The sequence below is a fragment of the Elgaria multicarinata genome, chromosome 3 (assembly GCF_023053635.1).
Source record: "Elgaria multicarinata webbii isolate HBS135686 ecotype San Diego chromosome 3, rElgMul1.1.pri, whole genome shotgun sequence".
NCBI lineage: Eukaryota > Metazoa > Chordata > Lepidosauria > Squamata > Anguidae > Elgaria > Elgaria multicarinata.
Genome location: NC_086173.1, coordinates 70,514,462 through 70,541,560, shown reverse-complemented (window position 1 = coordinate 70,541,560; position 27,099 = coordinate 70,514,462). Strand labels below are relative to the sequence as shown.

Here is a 27,099-nt window from a genome sequence, read left to right as displayed (position 1 = left end):
TCTGACTACCTGTCATAAGATTACAAAAGCACCGAAACAAGGACAATAAGAAACGAGAGGGAGATATTGTCAGAGTCAGAAGACCCTAAAGTTTTCAGAAAACAGCACAATGAGGACTAAGCTTGCTTAGTAGTTACAAAATGAGTGCCAGTTGGAAGAAGAAAAACCAGAGGGATGGAAGAGATGCCCTATTTGAGGCACTTACTTACAAACAGTGCATGGTTGGCAGAAACCCGGAACATACACTCCTGCTCGGTAGCAATAACACACACTAAATAGTGTTTTTCCCCCCAAGTCCCATTTATAAATAATACATTTCAAATTCTTTCTAACCAATCCCTTGGGCTCAGCCCTGCAACTGTTTTCCATCTCTTGCTATTACAATTCTTGCAGCAAATACAATATTAAAGACCAATACTCATTGGTATGTGGAAACCAGGGCCTAATCTACACCAAGTAAGATATTGCACTATGAAAGTGGTATATGGCATGTGTCTATGGCCCCCAACAGTAGGCCCAAATACCTCCAATTTAAAGCTTCAAAAGAAATGAAGGCAACAAAAGAGTAGTGGTTCCTCTAATCACAGCCAAAACTTATTTCCAAGAAGCTTGATCTGAAATAAAAAAGTATGAATTACCAACAGAACCATCTCATACACAAATCCCTCTTGAGCTTATAAATCTCAACAATCTATCTGGAATGGTATTGTTTCTTGTTTAAACTGATCAGATTAAAATTGGAGAGCACCTGCCCACCCCAAGAACTGCTCAACAAGGACTGAGCATGCTCAGTGGTCACAGAATACTATTAGTGTGGGTGTAAGTTGTGTGGAGTATCCTGGAAGAGGACATGGTCAGCTGGCACCTTTTGTTTAAGGTCCCACTTATTACATAATTCAGGCTGTGTGCAACTTTCTGGATACATGGAAAATTAATCTGCAACTATTGTGTAATTTTGAGTTCCAAGTATATCACTGCCAACTTTCATGGATGACCACTTGGTGGCAGTAAAGGGTTTAATGGCTCTGCTGTCTTGGATGGAAATGCAGAGTTGTAAATGTTTCCTACTATATTAGCAATAACAACTCCCTGAATGATCCGTGGCCATCACAACTCATGGTCATTTTTCTTTTCTTTTTTACACTTATTCACCAAGCAGCCCTCATGCATTTTCTTTTGGAAACTACTTATTAGATGTTTAAAAACTTAGAAAAGTATACAGCAGTAACTAACAGTTCATGTCTGCAGTTCCAATAGTCTTATACATAGATCACAGTTGTTCTCCTTAGACCATCTTGGAATTATAATTATCAATGAGTCATCATTTTCCACTTTGATTTGCTTTATTTTTCTATCTGGCATTGCATATAATCTGACAATCTGAACCTGGATTTAGAGCTCTTTTCTGTTTTTAAAGCAGGGTTCATAGCTCTGTAAAGTGCATCCACAATAAAATAAATTTACTGTTGGATTGAACCTAACCCTCAAACAGAAATGTGCTTGACAAGCAGGACATCCCTGACCTCTCGTGCCCCCACAGCCCCCCATGTGTGCCCCAAATAGGCTCAGGAAGCTCCTCCAGCCCTCTGGGGCAGATTTGGGGATGCATATAGGAAGGGAAATCTGTTCTGCCACTGTTTCCTTCCCACTGGCAGCTCACCACCATTGGATACAAACCGTAGTGTGTAGATGACAAATTAAGCATATGCTTCAATCAGGTAAATGGGACTAAAATGCTTAGTTTGATCTGGACTGTTTAATATCACAGAACCAATTGGCTAATGAAAGAACCAGAAGAATATGCTGCATTCTATCTTTAATTTCTGTACAACTTTGGTTTAGGTTTAAGATTTCTTTATTAAGAATGAAAATTACAAATTGAGTACAATAGCTTCAGAGCTTTAATTCCAACATTTTATACAACTTTGAACACATTAGTACATCTTAAAAGAGCAGACACACTTATTATTGCAACACTTAAGGGGTATGTGTGAGAAAATGACTAATCTACATACCCCAAGTATGACTTACGGCATATGTATTACACTCTCCAATGTGGAGCTCATGATATTAATGTGAATATCACTTTTAAAGTTATCTTATGGTTGGCTTGCTTGGTTTCCTTGTAGATTAATAGCTTTTGAGGTGTGCTGTATAGCTTCTCCAAACTGTAGCAGTAGATTTGAACTTTTTTGTTTCAGTATTACATATCTATACCATTAAAGGCACCATTAAAGGCTTATATAAGGCCCAGGTATTTAATGAAAGGCACTGAAGAAATCATACAATTTTAAAGTTCCAATATGTTGCTCTACAATTATATCGAAGGCCCTCAACAACATGAAAAGGTATTTATTTTATTGCTGAGCACACTGAGTTTCAGGACCTTGTTTGGAAGACATATATATTATAGGGTAAGTTTTCTTTTTGCCTTTCTTCTCATGTTTACTTGCATCTTCAGCTGCAGCACCATAGTTTTCTTCTGTCTTTACTCCAGGTTCAGAGGTTAACCTATAGGTAAAGCAACCACTCTAGTTTCACTTTAAACATAAACAATATAAAATCTGATGTTTATTAAACTGCTATTCAAATGTTAAATACCATGGAATAATGGCAGCATTTCCTAGCTCACTTGTTACTATTACTTTTAAACTCATTTACATGAAGCCATGCCCAAAAGCAAGACACAGACATACAAAAAAGCCATAAAAAGAAAGCTTAAATGAACAAATTACATCACACACAGGTACAGTTGGAAGCTTAGTGTTTATTTGTCCACTAGATTTATCAGCAGCTACTTCAAACATATCAAACTAACACTCTGTGGATACATCTGGTACACAAGCAAGAAATATGTTCTGACTTGGCTAGTACAGAGAGGGTACTGAAACTGAGGGTTATGCTACAGGATTCTCTTCTTCCTGGAAGAGAATCCTGTTAAATCAGACTTTTAAATAGCCACTCACCTTTGATATGTAAGAGCTGCTTCTAGATAAACAAGCAGGAAAACTTTCATAAAGTGGAAGAGAAATAGTGATTCTTTTCTTAAACCTTTAATGTATTACTGACCTTGGTAAGTGTGGTCAGGCAAGTCAAAATTATTTAGTATTAATAACAGATGAGACCTAGACTAAACAGAAAACATGGACAACTGGAAGGAAGGTCTGCCTCAGCCCCAGACACTTGCATTCTACAAACAACGTCTGTGAATATACAGTGTCTGGACAAACTAAGGGCCATAATGCAAGCACTCTGGAAACACTGGCACCATTCTCTCTTCCATCAAAGGCAAGGCAGAAAAGGAGAGGGAAAAGGTTCAGTTCCCGTTCTGCTGAAATTGAAGCAGTATGGGCCTTTCTCCACCCAAGGACAGGGAGAATTGGGAAGCCTAAATTCATCCTATCAATACCTTGAGTAATGCTTTTCTCCTTCTTATGGGATAAGATAAGCATTTTATTTATTTATTACATACATACATTTTTATACCGCCCAATAGCCAAAACTCAGTACAAATGTACCTGTCCTCAGACCCTATTAACACATTCAGAACTGTGAGATCATCTTCCATGTAGAGTAATCCATACTGCAAGGGAGTTTGAGATTAACACAATAGCATGGGTGAGGCTGATTGTGTAAGACTTTTCTACCTGACTGGTACCCTGCCTTACAGAGGGTGCTAATTGTGGCTGAAAGCCACATAACTAACCCTACCTACACGATCAAAATGGAGAGACAGGTAAGAAATAAATTATTATATATTATTATTATCATCATCATCATCATCTCATTAATCACATGCACTCCCCTGTTGGCATGGGATTGGCCATGCAAAATGGGTTTAGGCAAAGCTTTAGAAACAAGTATAAGAGGACAATCAACTAGGCTGTCCTAAACCAAGTGAACTGAATGCATCACTATTAGACATAGGTCCACCTCATTCAACTATCTTTGCAGGTTTGTACTGTAGACTCCGATTAGGCATGTGGTTGCAATCCTGTGGCTGGTACAATTAACATTAACACTTAGCATTATTCTCTATTTTGGGGGTTGCATACAACCCTTTATTGTAGTAAAGAGTCAGAAGACATTTCCATGATGTAGGAGAGGGTCAGAAGTTTGAGACAAATGCCTTATTTGAATTTTATACTTAAACTGTACAGTTACAAGCTCAATTTGCATCTTTAGTGGGAACGTGCACGGAAACGTGGCCAAAAAGATGGGCTGTGTAAATAATAACTTACTAGACTTGTTGTGCTGGCTTTGATCCATCTTTCTTCCCCTCTGATCCATCTTTCTTCCTTTTCTTTTCTTTGCCCCTTGGGACTCTTGCCTCTGTCCAGACTTTCTAAAGTACTGCATCAGATAGTAGCTCTGCTGTTGCTATTTATATCTATAAACCCACAGTCATTCTTGAACCTTTTCCTCCAGGTCTTGTTAACTCCAGACCCCACTCTCATCTTAGAGTGATTTACCAAGCCAAGCAACCAGCACATCTCACATTAATGAAACAATGAATGTGTGTTGGTATCATGAAGTCACACTGTTGTTAAATATGAGGAAAAGTATACTACTCCCCTCTGCAATTCCTAATTGGAAAGCAAAGAGGAGGTGCTGCTCTCTCCCAGGTTAACGTTTCAGATTGCCTATACCGAGCTGATCTTGCCGTCCAACTTTCAGGCAATTGCTCTCCAACTCAAGATGGCAAAGCAGTGGAGAAGAAGACAGACAGACAGACTCACAGAGATATAGAGTATTATAGAAGTTTAATTGTATTAGTTAGCACATATAAACATTAAATTTGCATTAAATCAATCCACACTAATGTTCACTTAAAAAACCCTATCTGTATTATCAACATGTAAGTTTGGCCCCACATTTTCAGGGGGTCTATTCCAACTTTACACCTAGATGAACTTTTCCCATAATTTTTTATTCCCTCAGATACCACTCAACATCCTCCCTTTTAAGTTATATCTTTCCTTTACAATCCCACTATCTATTCCTTCTCTTTTGACCACTGACGGTCCCTTCTATTTCATGGGCCAAGATTTTCCTACCCAAATACCCTCTTCACATACGGCTAACATCCACTCAATTCACATCTTGAAACCTACCATACCCCAACCACTGCCTATCAGCTTCAGCAGCAGCAGCACCTCATGCTTTATCACTTTCAACATAGAATTGCCTTGAACATACAGTAACACTTGCATAGCAAGGGAGGGGGGACCAATGATGCTTTTTTTAAACAACAGAATTTAAATTTACAATTTTAATTTCTTAAAATTGTCAACACCAGGTTTCTGAAATATTTAAGATAACATAAAATAATATGAATAGCATATTATCCCACAGTTTCTCTTAATTAAATTAATGCCTCTACCAGATACAAGGAGTTAGGTTTTTCTATGTTAAAGAACCAATTTGATCATTTCTAAAATATGAATATTTACACCATACTTTAAACATAGACATTTTCTTTTCACCTGATTAAAAAAAACCCTTATCTATTTTATCCCGTAACTGTCAGACTTTACTTCTACCTGTCAGTCCTAGTCATTTCATTTGTGCTTGCTACATTGCTTTTGTGAGAGTGGGGCTGAACCAAGGCAGATGGAAGGAGAAAGGCGCAACACTGATAAAAAAAAGGTCAGCTTCTTACAGTTTCATATTTAACCTCAAACTACCATGGCATCTAAGAATAATAAAAATCCTATATGGGGATATTTCTAAGGTACTCCATTTGTAGATAAAAAGGAAAGCCTGCAAAATGTATACAATGCCTTGCTATAAGAATGAAACAGTATAAATGATACTCTAGCTGTAAACTATCATGATTTAGTGGTCAAACATTCATCATTGTTTAGGAAATATATGAAATAGTTTCAATGGGAAACTTGGTTAAAATCATTTGTTTTAAATAAGTCATTGGTCTTACCAATTAAAATCACTGTTAGAAATCACCTGAATTAAATCAATCCTCACCGTTACATATCCACAATATTACTGAAATGGTTCCATGTGGATGCCTGCCATTAGTGGATCTACAACCTTTTGGGTTCATGGAAACATTTGGATTGTTGCTAAAGTATTGCAGGCACTATCACAAAATGACAGTCATGGGATCTGGGCAATCACAAAATTTACTACTGCAACAAAACATCCATTCCACAGAAGGGCTGTTGAGGGCAGAAGACAAATAGAGATGTGAAGACCCAGAAAAAACCCGGAAAAATTCAGAAAAAAAATGTTTTCCCCATTTTTTCAGAAGCCTGTTTTGGGGGTTTTCTGAAAAATGTGGAAGGGGATGAAGAAAAAATGGATTATAGGATGTTTTATTTCAACATGAATAAAATGTTTAAGACAAGGTGTTCATCTATTTACTTCTCCAAGTCATTTCCAAAAACTATGTACAGTATTAGATTATTACAATTTCTGTGCACCAAGGACAAGCAAGTCCTAGGTTGCAAACTAAGACTACAACTCTCAAATGCAAGAACAAGATGCATTTCTGCCTCGAGGGGGCACTGCCATAGAAGCAGAGACTCAAACTGAATAGTGATAGCTATAGCTCAGAAAATGTGTCGGATTAAATTTCATGCATATTCATTGAATCTTGGTCCCCCTTTTTTCTCAGTTCTTTTTATGGGAATGGGTGCTTTATGTCTGCTTGACACCATGGAGGACTAGCGGAGACATAAATAATTTTCTTTGTTACTAATGTTGATGGTTTCCTCTGTTATTGTTTTTAACTTATTTTTGCCTGCTCCTCATAAACTGGCAAAACCAAAGAGGTTCCTTACAGTTCAGGTGTTCCTAACAGTTCAGGAGCGTGTAGCTCTATTTGTTACAAAAAAAAAGTAAAAAGTAAATCCAATTTGTAATAATTGTTTGAATACACTGAACTTTTAATATACCAAATGTAATAATTTTATGCCAAACCAACTTGGACTTAATTATATTTTAAGTTCCTAAAGTAACAAAGTGACTTTCAATCTGTAAAAAGTGCTAATATTGTATAATTTCAGTTTTTCCAAAAATTTGTTTTTTCCCCAAAAATACCCAGAAAAAAACCCATGGTTTTTTTCCATGGCTTCAAAATTTCTGGAAATTTTACATCTCTAGCTCAGAGATATTCTGGGCAAGAGGAAAAGAGTGCTTTTCTACCATTTATGGCAAATATTTGGATGTTTGCCAAGGGGGTTACAGGGGCACTGTGCAGCCAACCCCAGAATTACAGAATGCACCTTTTCAGGATTTTCCCTGAAATCTTGGGGTCAGGTAGAACTTCCATCTAAAAAGCAAACAGACTCAGGTTTATTTTAGTATTAGTTGCCCAAGCCAATTACCCTATTTCTTCGATTCTAAGACGCACTTTTTTTCCCATATAAACATCTCTAAAAATGGGGCGCGTCTTAGAATTGCAGGTGTGTCTTAGGTTTTTTTTCCTGTTGGTGGTACAGAAATTAGTGTGCGTCTTACAATCGATGGCGTCTTACAATCGAAGAAATACGGTATGTATTTCCACATACAATTTAATTTTATTTGGAGGTGAAGTAATTCCCACACACCACTTAGGAGCTAGCCTCAGTACTGCATTCATTTATCCGTGGCAGAAAAGTAGCTGCCATGGTTTAAAAAATCTTCTGAGTTATTGTACTTGGCAGAAAAAACATAGTTATGCCCAAGTGACATATCCCATGTCAAATCCACAAGACGGAAGAAAAGTTCAAACACAAGCTTTTCACTAACCTAGCAAAGGCAACAACCAAATCCAGAGAGCACAATTATCCTAAAATTCTTCTGCTCATCATTTTATTAAGGCATCCTCCATTTCTAGCTCCAACTCAAACGTGCAAAGCCATATCTGTGAAGCCATATTTTCCTTTTCCAAGTCACAAATATCCAGATGTGTTTCTCTTTTTTACTAAGTTACTATGATGGACAATACAAGTATGAAATGTTATGTTTTGCGCCTTAGTTTAAAAAAGTCAATCGTTACAAGTTATACACTGGACCTATATTGCATAATGACGAAATAATTGATAAGATGTGGTGTTTCCCAATTAGTATGCATTCACAGCAATGAAAAAGGTAACATTAAAGTAAGTCTAGCTGCGATGTACCTGCTCTTATTTATTTTTTAAAGGGTACTTAGTGCCTCTGGGCAAGTCAAATATTTAATGCTAATCCTCCCTTTTAAATACAAAAATGTATATTAAGAACAGAACAGAGGGTGAAGGTAAGAGATAGAACACAAGAGAAAAATAAGCTGTAATTAAACTCTTTACTTCTGAGAGTTTAACAGTCTTCCATGTTAGGAAAAGCTCATTTAGTTACCATTTTTCTCCACGATTTCAATGTCTCTATTATTACATTCTAGATCCACTTATTATAATATATAGTGCATTTAGTTTAGTTTAAAAGCTAAAAACAGCTTTTGGAAGGCAATACTGCAATTTCTTTAGCTTGGATTTTCATTAAACACTATAATGAGCAGGAAAGCACAGTACGATGAATATACAATTGCTAATGCAGATGGAAATTATAGTGGAAACGCTAGATTATTACAATGATTTTAAAAAGTGAAAAAGCCTTTTAGCTGTAAGGAAGATTGAAGTCCATGATTTACAGGTCCTTTTCATTTTCTGTTAGTTTGATCTTTTTAAAGAATTTTGGAAATTTCAAACTAGGCAGCTGGAATTGGGGAATTACACTGCATGCAACACTGAGAAAGTAAATGAAAAAGTGGATAGCATAGTTCATGCAGCGAAAAAACAGAGATGCAGGTCTGTGCTGATTGCCTTGCACATACATATTAGAAGACACTGACCTGGTGGCATGAGAAGGTCCAATATCATTTCCATATTTCTTATTTATGTCAAATTCTTCCTCCTTAATTCTAACTTTCTTCCTTCCAGGTTGATCACTTCTCTGTTCCATTGCTGGAGGAGCAACTACGTTCATTGACACCGCTTGAAGTGTCGTTTTCAGAGCATCCTCACTTGGTTTTGCCTCTTCCTTGTTTTGAGACAGCAAGCAAGAGGACCTTCTATTTAAATTGTCTGAAATCATGTCACCTGGAGCCTTCTTGAGATCCATCTGGTCTCTCACTAACTCTAGAGGACAGAACAAAAACCAAACCAGAACAATTATCCAGGTCAAATAAATCTGATTTCCATATAGATACATATAGAGTATTAATTCACTTTTTCTTAAAAGAAAGGCATGTTGTACAACTGTTCGGAAGACTCTTAAGTGGAGTTGAATCACATAGGCCATGGCTAAACCAGGCCTATATCCTGGGATTGTCCCGGGATCATCCCTGTGCATCTAAATGACACACGGGATCCCGGGAGCAGGCAGGGATGACCCCTCCATTTGTCAGGGATAATCCTTATGTCTAGCTAAGGCCATAGATGCATTCTTATTAGAAGAAAGTCCTCACAGTCCATTCACTTAGAGAACTTGCAAGATGAACAGATGTTTCAACATTTGTGTCACTAAAGCATTTACTGTGAGGATTGCATATGCAGTGCTTAAGTCTTATTAGAGCATCACTGTATTCTGTACACAATGTTCAAAATAGGAAGAGATTGTGTAAAACATTACCCCAAAAGGCTGGCACCCCAAGAAGTAGATTCTAGAGTATAGAAATTGTTTTAATTGCTTAATTATGCAAGTTTAAATAAACAGTAGAATTCACCACTTGGTAACTGGCTATATCCTGGTACTCTATTTTAATTATATTGGAATAGTAAGTCAGTTGGTCATGAAACTGCCACAAGTCCTAAAGATTCTAATAAAGAGACTATTTTACAACCAGTACCATTCATGCACAGCTAAATGCAACTGAGGAACCAGAAGTCTGGGGAAGTAAATAGCCATGCATTGAGGTAGAGTTTCCAAACAGCCAGGCCTCTCAGTTTTCCTATTAGAGTTGATTAGCTTTATTGGAAACAAAGTACAACACTCCTACTAATCAACTCATCACATTATAACATCTTGTACCGAATGGAGAAAAAAGCCGTAACACTCACAGCTAGCTTCATTCAGGATACCTATCACAGAATGCTTACAAAGCTCAGATTAAGTTACAAAGATTTCCCCAGTTATTCATGAAAAATTGTTACCTTTATAACTAGCTACTCCCACATTAATGGATGCATACAGATGAAATTTCTACTAGGGAATAGAAATCGTTACCTTCAGGTTCATATTTGATTTTCAATTCATCCAGCAGCACACGCAAATTTATGTTCTCACTCTGAGAAGATTCAAGCTGTCTTTCATTTCCAAAAAGTTTCCGCTCCATCTCCAAGACTCGCTGACTTTCAAATAAAGCCTTCATCCGCTGTAAAGACAATTCACTCTTCAAATTTTCTATCTCCTTACTGCCCAAAATATAATAAAGGGATGTGTATGAGTATTAAGCAACATACAACCGTATAAGCATTCTCAGTGTCTTTATCCCCTCAGGCCTGCGCTTACTACTTTTCTATTTCCTCTCACATTTCTCACCTCTGTATGTGTACAACGTTAAAATATTAACCTGCAGTAAAAGTGTGGAAAATCATTGGTTAGAGACCATAATGCAAAGCAGAATTAGGAGCACAGCCTAAGAGTTACTAATGACAATGTACGGAGAGCGCCAGGTCTGAACAGTAATTGGGTTTTGAGCCAGTGATAGCCTACCACCTGTAGGATATGGATACAATTTTGCAGACTTGCAGGGAGTTTACAGCTCAAACCAGACCACTTGCTCACTAGAGATGCCAAGGACATTCATCCAAATACGATTTAGAAGCAAACTCCTAAGGTTCGTAAACGGGCACCTCAAAAATAAAAGGGAAGCTTCCAACAACCACTGCCACAAATCACTACACCCTTCTACAGCTCAGACAAGTATCATACCTAGATAATATTTCCTCAATTTGATAGAAAAAAACAGTTTGGAAAGGAAAAAGGAGGAGAAATTCTCGAGCGCATTCCAGTTTCTTTCGTTTCCTTACTTAGGAGGAGGCTGAACAGTGTGCACAAGTGTTCTGTCTTTCATTGTACAATCACCTCTAGTAGCCTGTAGCCTCCTTGACTTCCTGCAATTCCACCCAAGAGAAAACATCATGAGGTGATTCCTCAGATCAGGAAGTGCAGGCAGCCTGGGAGACTGAAGACCAATGGAGGGATGTGTAATAGAATGAAACACAAACACGCGCACACACACACACACACACACACACACAAATGGAGTGATTAGGTAAGGTCAAAAACATCACCAAAATAACTTATAAAATGCCTTGAGAATGAGGCAGAAAAATGGAAGCCTGTTTCATGGGGCTTTCAGGAGATTGGAAGTCAGATTTTGGCACAGCACTAGCTACACTTCTTTTGTGGAGCTGGATGCAATACTTTCCCCTCTCACATCTAATATAGGGCTTGCAGGGAAGGAGAGGCGTTGCCATTACCTGCATCAGAGACAAAATGTATCCACAATCAGCCCTCAGAAATGTAACTTTTGGAAAATCTTGGGGAAAGAGATACACTCTGAGTAATGAAAACTGGACCTGAGCCAATATTTTTCAGAAGATATTTTTCTCAGGAAAATCCTGAGATTTTTCTTTTCTTACTCCCTGGAAATAAAATACCACTTTTCAGAATTTTCTCTATTTTTTCCACCATTATTTTTATGTTCTCTGCATTCCCTCCCTTCACCCACCCAAATCTGGAAAAATGCCAAATGGGGGCAAGGGTGATGCTGTTGACACAATAAAAGTGCAAAAAAAAACCACTTTGGGGGGAACAATACCCTTGCCAATGGTGAGCCCTACATGTGAGGAATTGTTGTATAATTCCTCTCCCCTGTGCAGAAGTTAGATGACATTGTCTCCATCCCAAAAATATTTATACATACAAAGTACAAAGTACTTGTTTCAGCATGGGCTACTTTAAGCTAGCCAACAAGAAAACCTAAGGAACTAGACTATTAATCTTCTGAGTGATACCAACAGTTATGTGACACATAAAGTGGCTTTGTTTGCACTGGCAGCAAAAAAGATAAGGAAGAGAGAACTAGACAAAATTGCCATAAACTGCCATGGAGATTCAGACTGCTGAGTGAAAGCTGAGTTTTAGTTATGGTAAAGTTCAAGTTATTTGTGTATTTTTGAGATATTTGTATTACTATATATGTATGGATGCTTTCTTTTGATGTATCTGTCATGGCCTTTGGCTAGAACAATAAACTTTGGATTGACTATTAATCCCGACATCCCAATGTCATAATAGATCTAGCGAAGTGATGTTCAAGTCTATGTAAATATGCTTAGGATGAGGCTGTCAGTTTCCATTCCATACTTCGAACTCATAAGACTTACTCTGAATTCTCAAGTTTCATCTGAAGCAAATCAATGTAATAGCCTTCTTCAAAATCTGCACAATCTGAAGTGTTAGAAAGCTTCATTTCTTTTGAGTTTTCAGATACCTTCTGGGAAGACAATTAAAATTAAAATTAAAGCTATTTGCCTTTGATTAGTTCAGTAATCTGGATTTGAAAAAAGAAAAACAAATAAGTAGCATTACGATAGAATAACTGTATCTGATTCAAATCCAATAAAAATTATGCTGCACACTTCGTGGAAAAAATTAAATAAGGATGTAACTATGGGGGGAGTAATTCATATTTACTATGGCCTTATAGAGGAGAATGTAACTATGGGGGGGAGTAATTCATATTTACTATGGCCTTATAGAGGAGAATTTATCAGCACACAAAAGATACCAATGGGTTACATGCCTAAAGGTATATCCATTAACTTGGTTGCTACTAGCATTTTTGGAATCAAACTGGAAAAGACAAAAACGTGTACACCTTTCAGCAAGGAGAGTTGTTATACTAAGTTATCATTCAAACCTGGGCTGTTCCTTGGCCTAGCTTCTGGGATTGGGCAGTGAAAACAGCTTGGCTCTGCACATCTGCAGGAAGAATGCCAAGCTGGAATACACCTGTCCCTTCAAAAGCACTTCCCTGTGCCAGGCATGAGCTACAAATCAGAGCTGGAATGACTGCCACAGGTGCAAAAGCTGAAGTAATAGATGGAAACACTCCAGCAAGTCCTCACCATGCCTCCAAATATGGGATGAAGATGCTAGGTTTTGCAGGATACAGATGAATCTCTACTTATCTCTCCTTGCAAAATAGTTGTTACAAAGTAGCTCTCTGGTGAGTGAGCACTACTGACTCCATCTTGAGGCAGCCCAAAAGCCAAGGCATCTTCATCCCACATCTCTAACAGAGTTGGGACAAAAGCACAAGACTGGGACTGAGAGCAATCACAAAAGGCTAAGTCAAGTAATCAATTTTCTAATAGACCTCCTAAAATGCAAAGAAGGCAGAGGCAAAGGTGAGGGTAAAATTGAGCAGAATATGAATGCTGGATGGCAAGAGTGATATCTGGTAATATACCTGGTCATGCATACACTAATGTGTTCCGGTTGTTGAAGTCCAGCCTGGACACCTGTCTTTATAAAGTTATCTTTTGTTAAAAGAATGTTTCTAGCAAGTACAGCCATCATCTCTAAATGTCTTTCTCCCACAGCAAGTAGCACCACGCCCAATGCTTATGAGCAGTGATGTCATTGCTTTTCTCTAGATTGTATAAAAACCCTCAGATTTTGAGTCAGGTGCCCCCTCTTCCCAGAGGCATGGGGCCATGCTGCTGAAACCACTAGGACTCCCCCCAGGTAAGATGCCACACTGCTGCCAAAATTGCTGAGTCTCTCCTCCTTCCTCTTCACCTGAGACCAGGAGTTGCAATGCTCACCAGTTCATGTCTACAGGAAAGGGCTTCAGCCCAGGGAAAGGTACATTGCTTTTAGAGGTTCCCTCCCCTCTTTCCCCTGCTCTGTGTATGTGTGTGTATGCTCTAAGTCTCAGAAAGTTTCCTTTTCAGTCTTAAAACTGCTTCTAAGCCTCTACTTGCTCAGCTAATTTCCCCCAAAATAGCTTGTGCATAAGAATCTTTTTAATCTTCAATAAGTTGCCATTGTAGTGTTATCCTCTTCAATGGTGTAGATCTGAGTAAGAATCGCCTTACTTAGCCACAGACACTCTATTGCCAATGTCTAAAGATTCCTTATAAGCGGGTGTGTAGGTCTCATTACAACATGTGCAAGTTTGTACACGGGTCTAATGAGATCACATCACATAACAGAGTTGAGAATCAGAATTCTGTCCCTCTAGTCAGGAATATGAGACAGCCAAGGTAAGCAAGTATGCAAGAGTGTGGATGGGCTCTAGATTGGGTGGCTTCCTTTAAATCAGTACTCAATCACTGAGCTTTTCTAACACGTGTTCAGCCATAGAACACAAACGTAACATCATACCCAAGGTTGTATTGAATGATCTCTCAACCCCAACCACAGCTTACTAAAATACATTGATGAGGAAAGTTTTAATCCTGGATCCAGAGAATATACCCTGCTAGGTAGGCATACAAACACACACAAGTGGGATCTCTTTTTGGCAACTGCAATTATAGTGGGAGGTGTTCATAGTGGATAGTCTGGACATCCAAATGGTGGTCCAGTAAAGCTGGATCAGCCCAAAATTGAGGTTTTATATCATCCAGATATAAATGCTGTGAGGATCATAAACTGCAGTAAATGTAGTATTGTATTGTACTTGCCAGCATAATTGTTTGTAATCCAATTGATATTATTCTCTTCAGGGTCAGTTGTATATCTTGAGATGTGGACTAATTCATGCCTATGGTCAAATCAGTTATTCAGATTACCTGGTTGTGTGCTTACTGTATAACATTTTCCAATCCAATTCTATGCCATTCCTTACCCAACTGCCAACAATGTTTTGGACAAAGTGATTTTAATGGCCCATGATCATACCGTGAACTTTTCCAATTGCTTCACTTTCATGAGAAGTTCTTCTATTTCACCATTCTTTTGTTGAAGCATGCTTTGCAAACGTTCCATCTGATCATGTTCTCCCTGTGAACCTTTCATCCGTAGGAGTGTAGCCATCTGCAGCTACAAAGCATTTTTACAAATATTCTGTTACAGCACACATTCAGCCAATAAAGTCTTTGAAGTTACACAGGATGACCAAGATTTAAAGAACCATTAGACTAGCTCCGGGTTTTGCATTCACCACCACCAAATACATGGCACTTGTCAAACTGCATTTTAAACTAACTGGCATTTCAAAAGCACTCTGAGCGCTGAGCATTATGATATTTTACAAAGTGATAACACACACTGACACTGTGCACACAATCATCACAGTGAGATGTGGCACGCGCTGGCGAATTTTGAATATGCAAGCCGAAACGTTGTCCAACCCCAGTAAGGATGGTTTGGTGGCATGGTTCACAAACCATCTAGAACCAATGGGATGCTTTAGGGCTGTGGGTGGGTTGTTAACCACATCAATAACCCACCATCGCTGAGCTCAGATTTCATGACAATCCACAGCTGTAACTCAAATATTCAAAATGGCTGTCTCCATGTGCTGCAGCCCACCATGGCTTAAATAATAAATAAGCCATGGTGGGCTGCTTGATCATGCAAACTGGCCCATTATGGGAGCCAATCTGTTTGTAGAAGAGCAGCGTACGAACATGGCAAAGGAGATCCTAAATTTGATTGAAATGGAAAGACTTCGTTGCTCAGCTCAGTTTCTTAAACACTGCCCATTTTTCCAACTTGTGCAAAAATAAAGGTTGTTTTTTTGTAGAACTGTCCTCACATTTTAAATCACTTCAAGAACAATTATGTAGTTGTTATTTAAGTACCCCAGGGATGGGAAACATATGGCCCTCCAGATGCAGTCGAAAAAAATCTGGAGGGCCACACATTCCCCAACTGATGCACATGAAATAGAAATGCCTTCATTATTAGGAAGCAAAGCACTCCAGCAAAACAATAAATAAAAAAGTTTGTACTTTAACAAAGGAAACTTTGAATTAATCATACCTTCATTCTTTGCAGCTGTTCTCTAGTGAAAGTATACTCTTTTTGTAGCAATTGGTATTTTACTTTTATACTAATCAACTGACGTTCCATTTCTGCTCTGCGGTCCTCCACCTATAATACATTTTTTAAACAATTGTTTGAAGTTGTTGGGCATCATTTAAAATTTAACACGTTTTAAAAATTAAAACGAAGTCAAACAATTCTCCAGAAAAACTGCATTAATTTGTCTTTCAGGCCATCTGGTACGATAGCGACAATAGGTATCTCTGCACCGATTAACCACATCAACAGAAGCTTCTGTGCCACATGGCAAGAATTAGTTGCCAGTTTACTACCAAACGATTTAGTTGCCAGGCAACCAAGCTGAACTGTTTCCACTACAAGCATTTGAAGAACACTCTGTGCTTTAGTAGATGTCAGACCATCTAGTGGTTACATGTTACCACCACCAGAGATTACTGGGGCTTTTTATATTAAAAACACATGCATCCATTAATTAAGGTTTCTTATTTGTTGGGCAGTTCACACTGACTCATCCTTCAGCAACGACATAATTCATTCATGCCTCTGTAATATTCCTAGAAAGCATTTAAGAGTGCTCTCATTTGAGATAGGAACTTTGGCAAATACACACTGGAAATTGGATAGGAGGTATCTCAATTACATTGGCATTCTGATGCTAGGCAGGTTGATACCATCACAGTGCTACTTGTACAGATACTATTGGATTGTTTGGCCTAACAGAAAAAGCACAGCAATGTTATAGTCGTTCCTGAAGTATCTCAGCTAGGAAAGGATACCAGTCAAACACATTGGGGTTGTTTAGTTTAAAGCATTACTAGAATCAATTAAGATATCTGCCTAAAAATTAAGCCTTAAAGTAGCCTTCTGCTTTGAAATTGTACAAATGATTTGAAAAAACTGGTCAGCTTCAGAAGTGACCAAATGTAAGAGGCCTTTAGAACTAAAAACACCTCTGCTAAAATTCATTGCCATATGTACTTTCTATTAAGCACAATATGATCAGTACCTCGGCAAACAAGGAATTGCCTTTAGTAGCGGGATCCAGGGCCTGTTGCAGTGCATGGTCAAGCTGAGCTTGAAGATCTCTGTTCACCTCACGGGCTTTCTAAATGTGAGTCAAGAAAGGTAATTAGATTCCATCTCATTGTCACAGCTAAATACATGTTGCAACATTTCGGTCTCACTACGTTCTTTTTGCTCCACATACTTAGCTTTCAAGTACTTAGCTCCTACCAGTTTTAGCATCAACACAATACATCTATCACTGTATAGGGCAAGTCACAACATCTCCTACTTCTCACTCATTGGAGAGGAAGAATAATCTGAGATGGGCCAGTAATTGTTCAGAATAGTGGCTCCAGAGATGTCTTTGACAATGGCCTCATCAGTTTCTCTTAACACTGTTGCTACTTGATTCAGTCAGAAAGGACAAGCACAAAGACAATAAGCAATCAGCTTCATTCTTCCAAGTCTCCTGTCCACAGCCTCAACCTGAAATATATTCCTAACTGAAAAAGCAGAAGCAGAGCATATCCAGCGAGTCTGATCTTAAGCAGACTTTATCAGCAAAGTGTTTTGCAAACTTGTTACAGCAAGCTACCAAAGATTACTTCCCACCCTCTTGCACTCCAAGTTGTAACAGGCCTTTCACAATTCAAAACAGCTCTGTAGTGACATAATGGAAAATATTCCAACTTATGCTAAAGATTTCAGCAAGTCAGTTAAAAAAACAAAAAACATTTGTTAAAATGTAAGCTTTAATATTTTAGTACTAAATATGAATATTTGTCCATCTGTCAATGCTATTAGCAGCAAGGATGTTACATCACCTCCAATGCATTACAATAAGAAACAAGATCTCTCTCTCTCTCTTCTTTCTCCTCTTCAAGACGTGCCACGCGATTAGTCAGATTGCTGTTTCCAAGTTCTAGCTGCTCTTTGCTGTACTGCAGATCACGTAACCTGTCCTCAAGCTCTGCCTGTCACAAAATTAAATACCACATGTGTAATTTACTGAGCAGTTGGAAAAGACTTCGTGGTCTTTTCACTTACAAAAAGAGAGTGATTTCAGTTTGATACACAGAGCTGAATATCAGGATGATTATTTTCAAAGATTCTAGAGCATGTTCACCTACAGATCCGGCTACAACCCAGGATTCTGTAGTGGGAAGATTGATCTCCCCAGCTATCACATGTGTAGTTTATCTACAAACACACAGAATACCAAACAGAATTCTACTAAATTTGCTGCATACCTTTGCTTGTTCAAGTGCCAGCAGCTCAAGTTGAAGATTGAGCACTTCTGAAGACATGGTTTCATGAACACGTTCTGACATTACACGTAGTTCTTCTGATTTAGAAGCAATGACCTCCTTCAGATGGTCCACTTTGTGTTTCAACTGTTTCTCACTAAGCAGTGTTTCATCTAGCTCTGATTTCATTTTTTCCACCTTCGAAACAGCATATTCCAGAGAAAAGACATATTGTGTTTAAAGCCCCTTAAACATGTCCCTCTTCACATTTGCCAACACATTTTTCCATCTTGGTTTATATTTATAAGAACCTCTCTTTCAAGGACCAACCATTTTTGACAGGTCTCGTTGGCTAAACCAAAAATTGTACTTGCCAGAACACTCTCCCATATTTCTCAAGAGAAAAGCCAAGGGAGAGTATGTAAGGTTTGGCATTACTTCCTGAAGGCATTCTGTACATCGTCAGGAAGCAGTCTTACACTTCACCTTTCCTGTTCCAAAGCAGGAAAAGCCAGCAGCAGGGAGAGCCGCTTGCCATGGCAAGTGTATTTGTCAAGGCCCGCACATAAGGTTTCTGGGTGTCTTCATCTAGGCATTTATCCAACTAATATATGCCAACCGAAGTCAGGCCATCCTCCTACAGTTTTCTCTTAATTCAAGTACTTCTGAACTGTGTACTGTTTTAAGAAAATAGGACAAAGGCTGTATATGCCATTTGAGAAAAATATACTTTTCAGGATCCCAAACAAAATAAAACTTTAAATGTCACTATATAGCATATGATACAATAGCAAATCCAGTGCAACAGGTAGCTAATAATCGCATATCTAGTGCTGCAATAGCAATGAAATCTATTCACATTGTAAAGAGCTTTGTCAACAAGAAAAGTATGTCTAAAATGTTTTTAGTGTATGCATTAAGTAATTACTTCAATTATTGTCAGTAAGATGTACATCCTTTGCATGCATATTACAAACCTTATTCTTAAATTCATTTATTTCTTGTCCATGTAGTCTTTCCAGTTGTCCACGCAGTGTATCTAATTGTATATTTTGCTGCTGTTTAAGAGCCTCACATTCAAGGTTTAGACTTCCCAGCATTCTATTCTTCAATTCTACATCTTTCTGAAGAGTATATTTTTCTTGTTCAAAATTCTGGAAAAGAAGTGCAGGACAGAAGACTAGGCGAATGTGGTGGTAGGTCAAATGTGTGGTAGGCCTTGGCAAGGAGGGAAAGGTCCAATGTGTACTTGGGTTTTCCAGGTCCTCCTTCCTATCCCCCACAAAAGAAAGCACCTAAGATCAGAGGGCCCACCAGAATAGCATAGTGGAAAAACAGAGTCCCATATATGCTGTACACATGGAAGTGCTTAGCAGATCCAACATTTAAAGACAATTTATTACTTTGAAAGCAGTTAAGAATGCTATCCATACAGGATAGCAAAGTTAATCCCACAGAATTATACCACCTAATTATTTATTACTAATACTTATTAATATTTACTAATGGTAAATACAACTCCCAGACCACAGCCTATGGTCAGAAGAGAAATTTCAGTTATCCCAAGATACAGGGGACTGTGAAATATGCTTTCCATAATGTGGCAACAGTTGGTAGGAAACCTCATCCTTAATTTATGCAAGACGTTTAAGATATTCAGTTATTCTCAAAGTTCAAAAATTGTTAGTAATTTGTTCTAAAAGCCCCAACCCTAGAAATGCAATAGCTATGGTTATTATACTTCCATATAAGTAAGAGTGGAATCAAGTTAAACAAAACTGCTCCGAGGGTATCTGCCAGTTGCACAATATATAAATTTAATACATCATCACCACCACCACCAAACTCTGTCTTAAGTATTTAAAAGTTCACCTCTGTTATGGTGACTAATTCATTTTGCAGTTCATCTAACCGATTCTGCAACAAGTTCTCACTCTCCACCAGCTTTAAACCATATTCTGCTGCCTTTCTTCTTTCCTCCTCGGCTTCTTTGAGCTGACATCGAAGACGTGAAATTGTGTCTCTATCTGTCTCCATTTTCTTTAACACTTATACTGTATGTAAATAACAGACACATTTATTTATCAATTTATTGCATTTTATACCACCACCCAATAGCTGAAGCTCTCCGGGCTTTTCACAAAAATTAAAACCATTCAAAGTATAAAACAAATAGTATAAAAACATGATATAAAATACAATGTAAAAGCACAACCAGGATAAAATCAGCAGCAGTGCAGAAATACAAATTTAAAATACAAATTTAAAACAGCAAAGTTAAAACTAATTTATAGACTGTTAGAATGCTGAGAGAAAAGGTCTTCACCTGGCATCTGAAAGAATATACTGTAGATGCCAGGCAAACCTCCTTAAGGAGCTCATTCCACAGGTAGGGTGCCACAGCAAAGAAGGCCATTCTCCTGGTAGCCACCTGCCTCACTTCCTTTGGCAGAGGCTCACGAAGAAGGACCCCTGAGGATGGCCTTAGGGTCTGGGCAGGTACATATGGGAGGAGGCATTCCTTCAGATAGCCTGGCCCCAAGCCGTTTACGGCTTTAAATGTTAATACCAGCACTTTGAATCGGGCCTGGACCTGGACTGGCAGCCAGTGAAGCTGGCAGAGGACTGGCATGATGTGGTCTTGTTGGCCAGTCCCTGTTAGTAAATGTGCTGCCCTGTTTTGTACCAGTTGAAGTTTCCAGACCGTTTTCAAAAGCAGTCCCATATGTAATGCGTTGCAGTAATCCAAATGAGAGGTTATGAGAGCATGTCACTTTCAGATTAGGTATGCAACCAAACTGACTTTGACTCTGCAAAGAATGATGTCTTGTCTTGCAGACATATTATTATTATTATTATTTATTTATATAGCATAGAACTTGCATAATTCTAGCAACCCATCTCCTAACAGGTAGAGCCATGAACTAACAAACTGTAGAACTTCCATAGCCCACCGTTATACTGGCATATCAAAAATTGTGAATACGTCTTGAATCCCTTCTTCTACCCACTGAAACTGCATATGTACTTCTCCAAGAGTTATTAAAGCAACACAAAATATGAGTGCATTTATTTTTAACAAGTGGCAATGCAGATTTCATTCACATCTGAATTTTAATATGCCTGTAGCATAAGCAAAAAATTTAGTATCATTCATTAGTAAAAAAAACTGGCTGATATTATCTATTACTTACACAGTGGCAGTGAATATAAGTGCCTTTAGGCTCTTCCCCCCCGATTAGGCTAGGTAGCTTCAGTCTGCACAGTAATATACATTATAGTCTCCATTATTGACCATTCGAAACACCTAAAGATTTGAAAGTAGAAGTTGAGTAGTATTTTGTCTGTTTTTGGAATCCAGAAGAAGCACTAAAGAAGAATCTAGCATCAGTTCAAAAGCAAGAACCTGACAGCAATGTTTAGAAACTCAGTATAAGTTCAACCATCAACTGAAAGCCTAAACTGTAAACATTGTGAAACTGAAGCCAGAATTCAAAACTCCTGCTATAGACATCAACAAATTATTAAGACAACATTTTACAAAGTACAATCCTGAAAGCTAAAGAAACCAAATGTTTTCAATCACATCACTCCTCTCATAAAGAAAAAAACAAGTGACTTACCTTCAAGTGCATTCCATCTTATAATATTGCAAACTTAAATCCAATACAGACTTTTAACTGGTAAATCTGCTTATTTTTGCTTCAAATAGCTTCAAGTTTGTTCCATCACCCTTACTGTTGCTTCCCAGAATAGGTAAAAATCACATGGTGAGATAATTGAAATGCAAATCCCTTTCAATCTACTTGAAGCAGCTGTTCATTATTTCCATGGCTGCCAAAGCCTACAAGGCTGTCAAAGAACAGTGGCTCTCTGTAACCAAGGCCAAGATAGTTCTAGTCTCTTTCCCTTCCAACACGTATCAAGTCACAATAATAAAGCAAGTTTCCCCCAATCACTTTTATTCAGTTTTAAAGAATTTCAGAGCCTGCCCAGAACATTAGATTAGTTCGTACCCAATTCTGTTAGGTGAAATTAACAGTAAAAATCCTGTAGAGATTATACCATTAAAACGTTTTGACTTGCATCTGCTGTACACACTGCTGGCCCAATAGCTGAGCAGTTTAGAGATGTGCCACAGCACTTTTACTATCTTAAACTGTAAAGAAGAGGCAGGAATAGGAGAAGCTATATAAACTAACTGCTTCAGAGTATTTGTAAATGCTATTGGAAATTCAGGGGTAAAACCTATAGAAATCAAGTTTGATCTGGTTCTAGTTTATGGATTTAATATAGTTAGATTTATACATTTAGAGTGCAACATTAAGCATGTTTACTCAGAAGTAATCCCATTACATTCAATGGGATGACTCCCTAGTTAATCAGTGTGTTTGGGATTGTATGCTATACAATATTTACCTCCCACTTATTGTTGGAATGAGAGGGGGTTTGGTTGAAAGAATGGAGAAAACACAGCTATATGGATTGTTCTTTATCCCCAATGTCTTTCAATATATTATTTTTCATGGAAAAACTCTTATATAAAGAACTGGTAAATTTCTCATTCTTTCTTCTCCATATATTAATGGTTTATTGTTTTAACAATCATGCAGAAGAACAATCCATGGAGCTATTTTCTTCCTCTGTGATACATTACCACTGGTTTTGATCCCTGGCTGCTTCATAGTGATAGTGAAATGATCCTCTTTCCTTCAAACTTGTAACCCTTTTAACTATGACTTACAAGGATGAGGAAGGGCCACTCCATAGTTATAAGTAATTTGCATTCCATATTGAGTGCTAAGTTCCATTTATTCTGTAAGTCACGTCAAAGTAGTTTGACGTGGTTATGTCCCACCTTTTCTCACAGGCAGCTAACTAATTACATAAAATACAGTTCACAACATAAACATTAAAATCAATACTCTAAAACAGAGGCAAGCAACAGGTCTTTAAGTGGCATGGGGACAGCCAAATCTTTACCAGATGACTTTGAGCCTAGAATGGCTGATGAAAGCACCCTGCCACACGTGGCAGCCTCACAGGCCACATCAAGCAAAGAGTCTCCAGATAATCAGTATTGGGGAAAGGTGAACCTTTCAAGTACTTTGGTCCTGAGCTGTTTAGGCTGTGCACTAGTACTATCACCTTCAATTAGACCCAGATCACTGGCAACCAGTGCAGAGATTTTAAAACTGATGTAATATGTTCACATCTCACTGGCCTGTCAACACAAAGACAGCAGCATTCCAAACCAACTTAGCTGCTTCAAGACTAATTTTAAAGAAAGTTCCATGCAGAAAACATGCAACAGAAAATTATCCAAGCAAGAACTACTATTGCCAGGTTAAGGGGGAGTACTACCCCATCCAGGACAGTGGTCTACCTAATTTCCGGACAATGGATAGAATTAAACTGAACTCCTACTTAGAGTAGACCCATTGAAATGAATGGGACTTAATTTAGTCAAGACTTACTCTAGGTAGGCCTACTTGAATTCTATCCCCAAGAACCACCTACCCACAACATCTCATCAGGATTTAACTTCACTTTATTGGCCCTCGTCCAGCCGACCACTGTCTCCAAACACCAGTCCAGCACCTGCACAATTCTCCTGATTCAGATGAAATGGAGAGACAGAGTTGGGTATCATCCATAGATTGCTGATAGTGCATTCCAAATTGGTGACAACCCCCAGCTGTTTTATATAGATGTTAAATAGTATGGGAGACAAGATGGAACTTATAGAACCCCACAGCATAACTGCCAAGGAGCTGAGCAGAAGTCTCCCAATGCTACTCCCATTCCTGGACTAGATCTCAGCGGACCAGTAACAACCTGAAAGAGCTGTCTTGTTTTGGCACTATGCATCTGAAGCAAATAAAGCAGCAGCTTTTTATTTATTTTCAATTTTGGAGTTAGGGAGCAAGGTAAGGACCATTTCTGCAGTTGCACTATGAAGGCATTAAGCTTCCTAAGTTCAGCACAGCTGCGGGGATGGTCCCTGCCTCCTTCTCCAGTTCCAAGGTTGGGAAGAAGGCTGGAGATAATCATACTTGCCACAGGAAATAGTTTCCTCCAATGCACTGCACTTCAGAATTTTTCCTTTCTCTGAATAGTTTGGCAGGAAAGAGCAAATATTTCTTGTCAGCACTTGCAAGCTATAATCCAGCACTCAGGAACTACTACAGGCTCCTAATACCCTGCAAAGATGAAAAAGGGGAAACTTTGAGGAAACAAGTTAGTTTGATAGATAGCAATGGAGGTATAAAAGCCTAGAGTATTTATTTCCTACGGGTTCTGAATTTTAACAAGTAATGTGTACCTACCCATGCCCCACAACACAGTAATACTTCCAGATCAGTAGCAGAGCATAAACTATAGTGCTGACATTACCATATCCAAATCCTTGTATCTCTAGTTAAAAAAGGAACTCCGGTAACAGGCTAGAACAGGGTTCCTTAACACGGTAGCCATAGGGACCTCCAGCAGTGCCTGTGAAGCTCTCTACTCCCTGCTCCCATCAAAACTATTTTTTATTTAAATAACTTGAAAAATGTTAGGGCACCAGGTTCTTCCTGTTCTTGAACCTTCCATTAATCACCTATTCAGAGGACAGGAAAAGAACGAAAGAGTTACTTCTGGCCCTACTCAATCTTCTTCCATCTACTCTGATCTTTTCCCTTTGCTCTTTCTCTCTCTACTCCAAGCCTCTAGCCTTGCTATTTCTCCTTTATTTTGCTGTTTCTCCCCACTCCTAGCTCTAGCCTTGCTCTTTCTCTTCACCCCCTTTTCAACATTAAAGAGCAAAACAAGGCTGCCCTTCCACATGGAACAGCAACTCTACCTTCAGCAGCAAGACACACAACCCTTTTTCTCCACCAACAAACTATAGGTACTGAACCACTAATGTCAGCACCCAATAAGTTGTTCAGAGGAGGGAGAACGCTTAAATGCAGAAAAACAGAACGTCCAATGAACGAAATGGGCGCATTTTGAACACATCACTGAAAAATGGTGATACTACCTAAATGCTAGTGTCTCAGTGAGTTTCATAAGACACAAACTACTGCGTACGTCTCCTTCAAGTGGGCTGGGGAAGTTGCCAAGAACTTCCTAACAAAGACAACAGGGACATCATAGAAGCAAAGAGAAAATATGGGGTAGAGATTGAAAAAATTAAAAAGGTATCAGGATAAGGTAGTCATGGAGCACAGAATGTATCCTAAGCCAGTGAAAGGTAACTGGATCTCTTACAGACAAACTTTTTATGTTTTGGTAACGGTCCGTACTGATGTTTTAATTGTTTTATTATGCTTTGGTATTTTTAATAGAATTTGTTTTTAGATATTTCATTTTGTATGTTTTAATAGTTCTGTTGTAAGTTGCCTTGGGTGTGTTTTTAAAGTCAAAGCAACTAAAAAAATCCAAACAGCAACAAAAGCAAAAACAGCAACCCACAATAACCTCAGTGCCATACAGCAGGGGTCCCCAACCCCCGGGCCACGGACCAGTACCAGTCCATGGCCTGTTAGGAACTGGGAAGCGCAGGTGAGCTGCTTTCACCCACCCCCACCCCAGCGTACCTGGGCGCGGGGGCGCCATCTCGCCTGCCCAGCCGAAGCGAAGCCAGGACGCTGGGGGTGGGGGCGGCTTCGGAACGGCGCACCCGGCCAGAAGCCGCTATGGGAGTGGGGGGTGGGGCGGGGGGCTTCCCCAAACCATCCCCTCAACCCCGCCCCTCGGTCTGTGGAAAAAATGTCTTCCACGAAACCGGTCCCTGGTGCCAAAAAGGTTGGGGACCTCTGCCATACAGGACAATTAAGAGGGATAAGGAGAATTGAGCCTGTTCAAAAATAGCAAGAGATCAATACCCCTCCTCTAGCTATGGTCCCCACTCACATTCCTGTGAATCCGTGATGCCGAGTTCTCCTTCCCACAACACGGTAGTGGGCAAAACAAACAACAAACATGGGGACACGCACATACATCCCTCTTATTTTCTTAGCCCTCTGAAAGGCTAGGGTGACAGATTGGCCTCACCCGAAGAAAAGAGGAGCTCTGAGGAAAGCAATTTGAGGGGGAGGAGGGAGGAGCAGTCTCCACTTGAACAGCTGTGGGATTGCGAAGGGACAGGATGAGAAAGAGAAACACGGCGCAGCGATTCATTTGAAGGAGCCTGGAGGAGGACGTGGGGTGGAGGCGGCCTTTCACTGACAGCAGGTGGATCTCTTCACAGCACGGAGATGCACTGAGGAAGGAAAGTTGCACCTCGCTGTTTTGGCGGCCGTGAAAACCCCCAAGCACCAGAAAAGCTGAAACAAAACGAACCCACCCCACTTTGGTAAGGTCACTAGGGCAGAGGTTAGCAAGACCCTCTTCGCCGAGTCCGTCCGTCCGTCCGTCCTTTTGAAACCCTCGCGCCACTCCCTCAGCTTTCCCCTCAGAAAACCAAGTGAGTCAAGCACCTCAGCCGCACAAGGCTCCCTTTACGGCAGACGCTCACCCACTCCCCAACGTTTCCATACGGGCCGCCTCCGCCGACCTCCGTTTAAATTTCGCCCCCAAGCCCGCGCGAGATGGAACAAACCTCGCGATAATTATTACATCCGGAGGAGGGCGGGGAGACCTGCGCCAGAATCCGGGTGCGCGCGCCGCCGAGTCATAATTTGCGAGACGAGGCAACCGTACGCGCGCGCGAGGCTGGTTCGAAAAAGCGACCGTTAGCCGTTTGTACGACACTTAGCGAACCTCCAATAAACTGAGCATGCTCTATATAAGAGCAACGGACGTAAGGAAAGGACTCCCTCCGCCGGCCGAGGGCACTGAGCATGCT

At 39.4% G+C, this 27,099-nt stretch overlaps 1 protein-coding gene across 1 annotated transcript; it reads right to left on the bottom strand.

Moving 5' to 3' along the window:
- Positions 1-1,883: 1,883 nt before the first annotated feature.
- SPDL1 (spindle apparatus coiled-coil protein 1) lies at positions 1,884-26,870 on the bottom strand. Its single transcript, XM_063120565.1, has 14 exons — positions 26,854-26,870; positions 24,320-24,466; positions 21,458-21,570; positions 20,136-20,317; positions 19,241-19,417; positions 18,267-18,461; positions 17,841-17,990; positions 17,018-17,116; positions 15,988-16,098; positions 14,902-15,042; positions 12,375-12,484; positions 10,207-10,394; positions 8,834-9,119; positions 1,884-2,511 (listed from the first exon to the last, which is right to left on the bottom strand). Exons 4-14 carry the CDS (start codon positions 20,298-20,300, stop codon positions 2,358-2,360), a joined length of 1,776 nt encoding a protein of 591 aa, XP_062976635.1. The 5' UTR covers positions 20,301-20,317; positions 21,458-21,570; positions 24,320-24,466; positions 26,854-26,870; the 3' UTR covers positions 1,884-2,357.
- Positions 26,871-27,099: the final 229 nt, after the last annotated feature.

Excerpts from the sequence above, each read along its gene's own strand:
- SPDL1 (XM_063120565.1), bottom strand. The coding sequence starts at position 20,300 with ATGGAGACAGATAGAGACACAATTTCACGTCTTCGATGTCAGCTCAAA. Across the intron at positions 18,462-19,240 it reads TAAATGAATTTAAGAATAAG|GTGGAAAAAATGAAATCAGA; the intron begins GTTTGTAATATG and ends GCTGTTTCGAAG. Across the intron at positions 17,991-18,266 it reads TGGCACTTGAACAAGCAAAG|GCAGAGCTTGAGGACAGGTT; the intron begins GTATGCAGCAAA and ends ATTTTGTGACAG.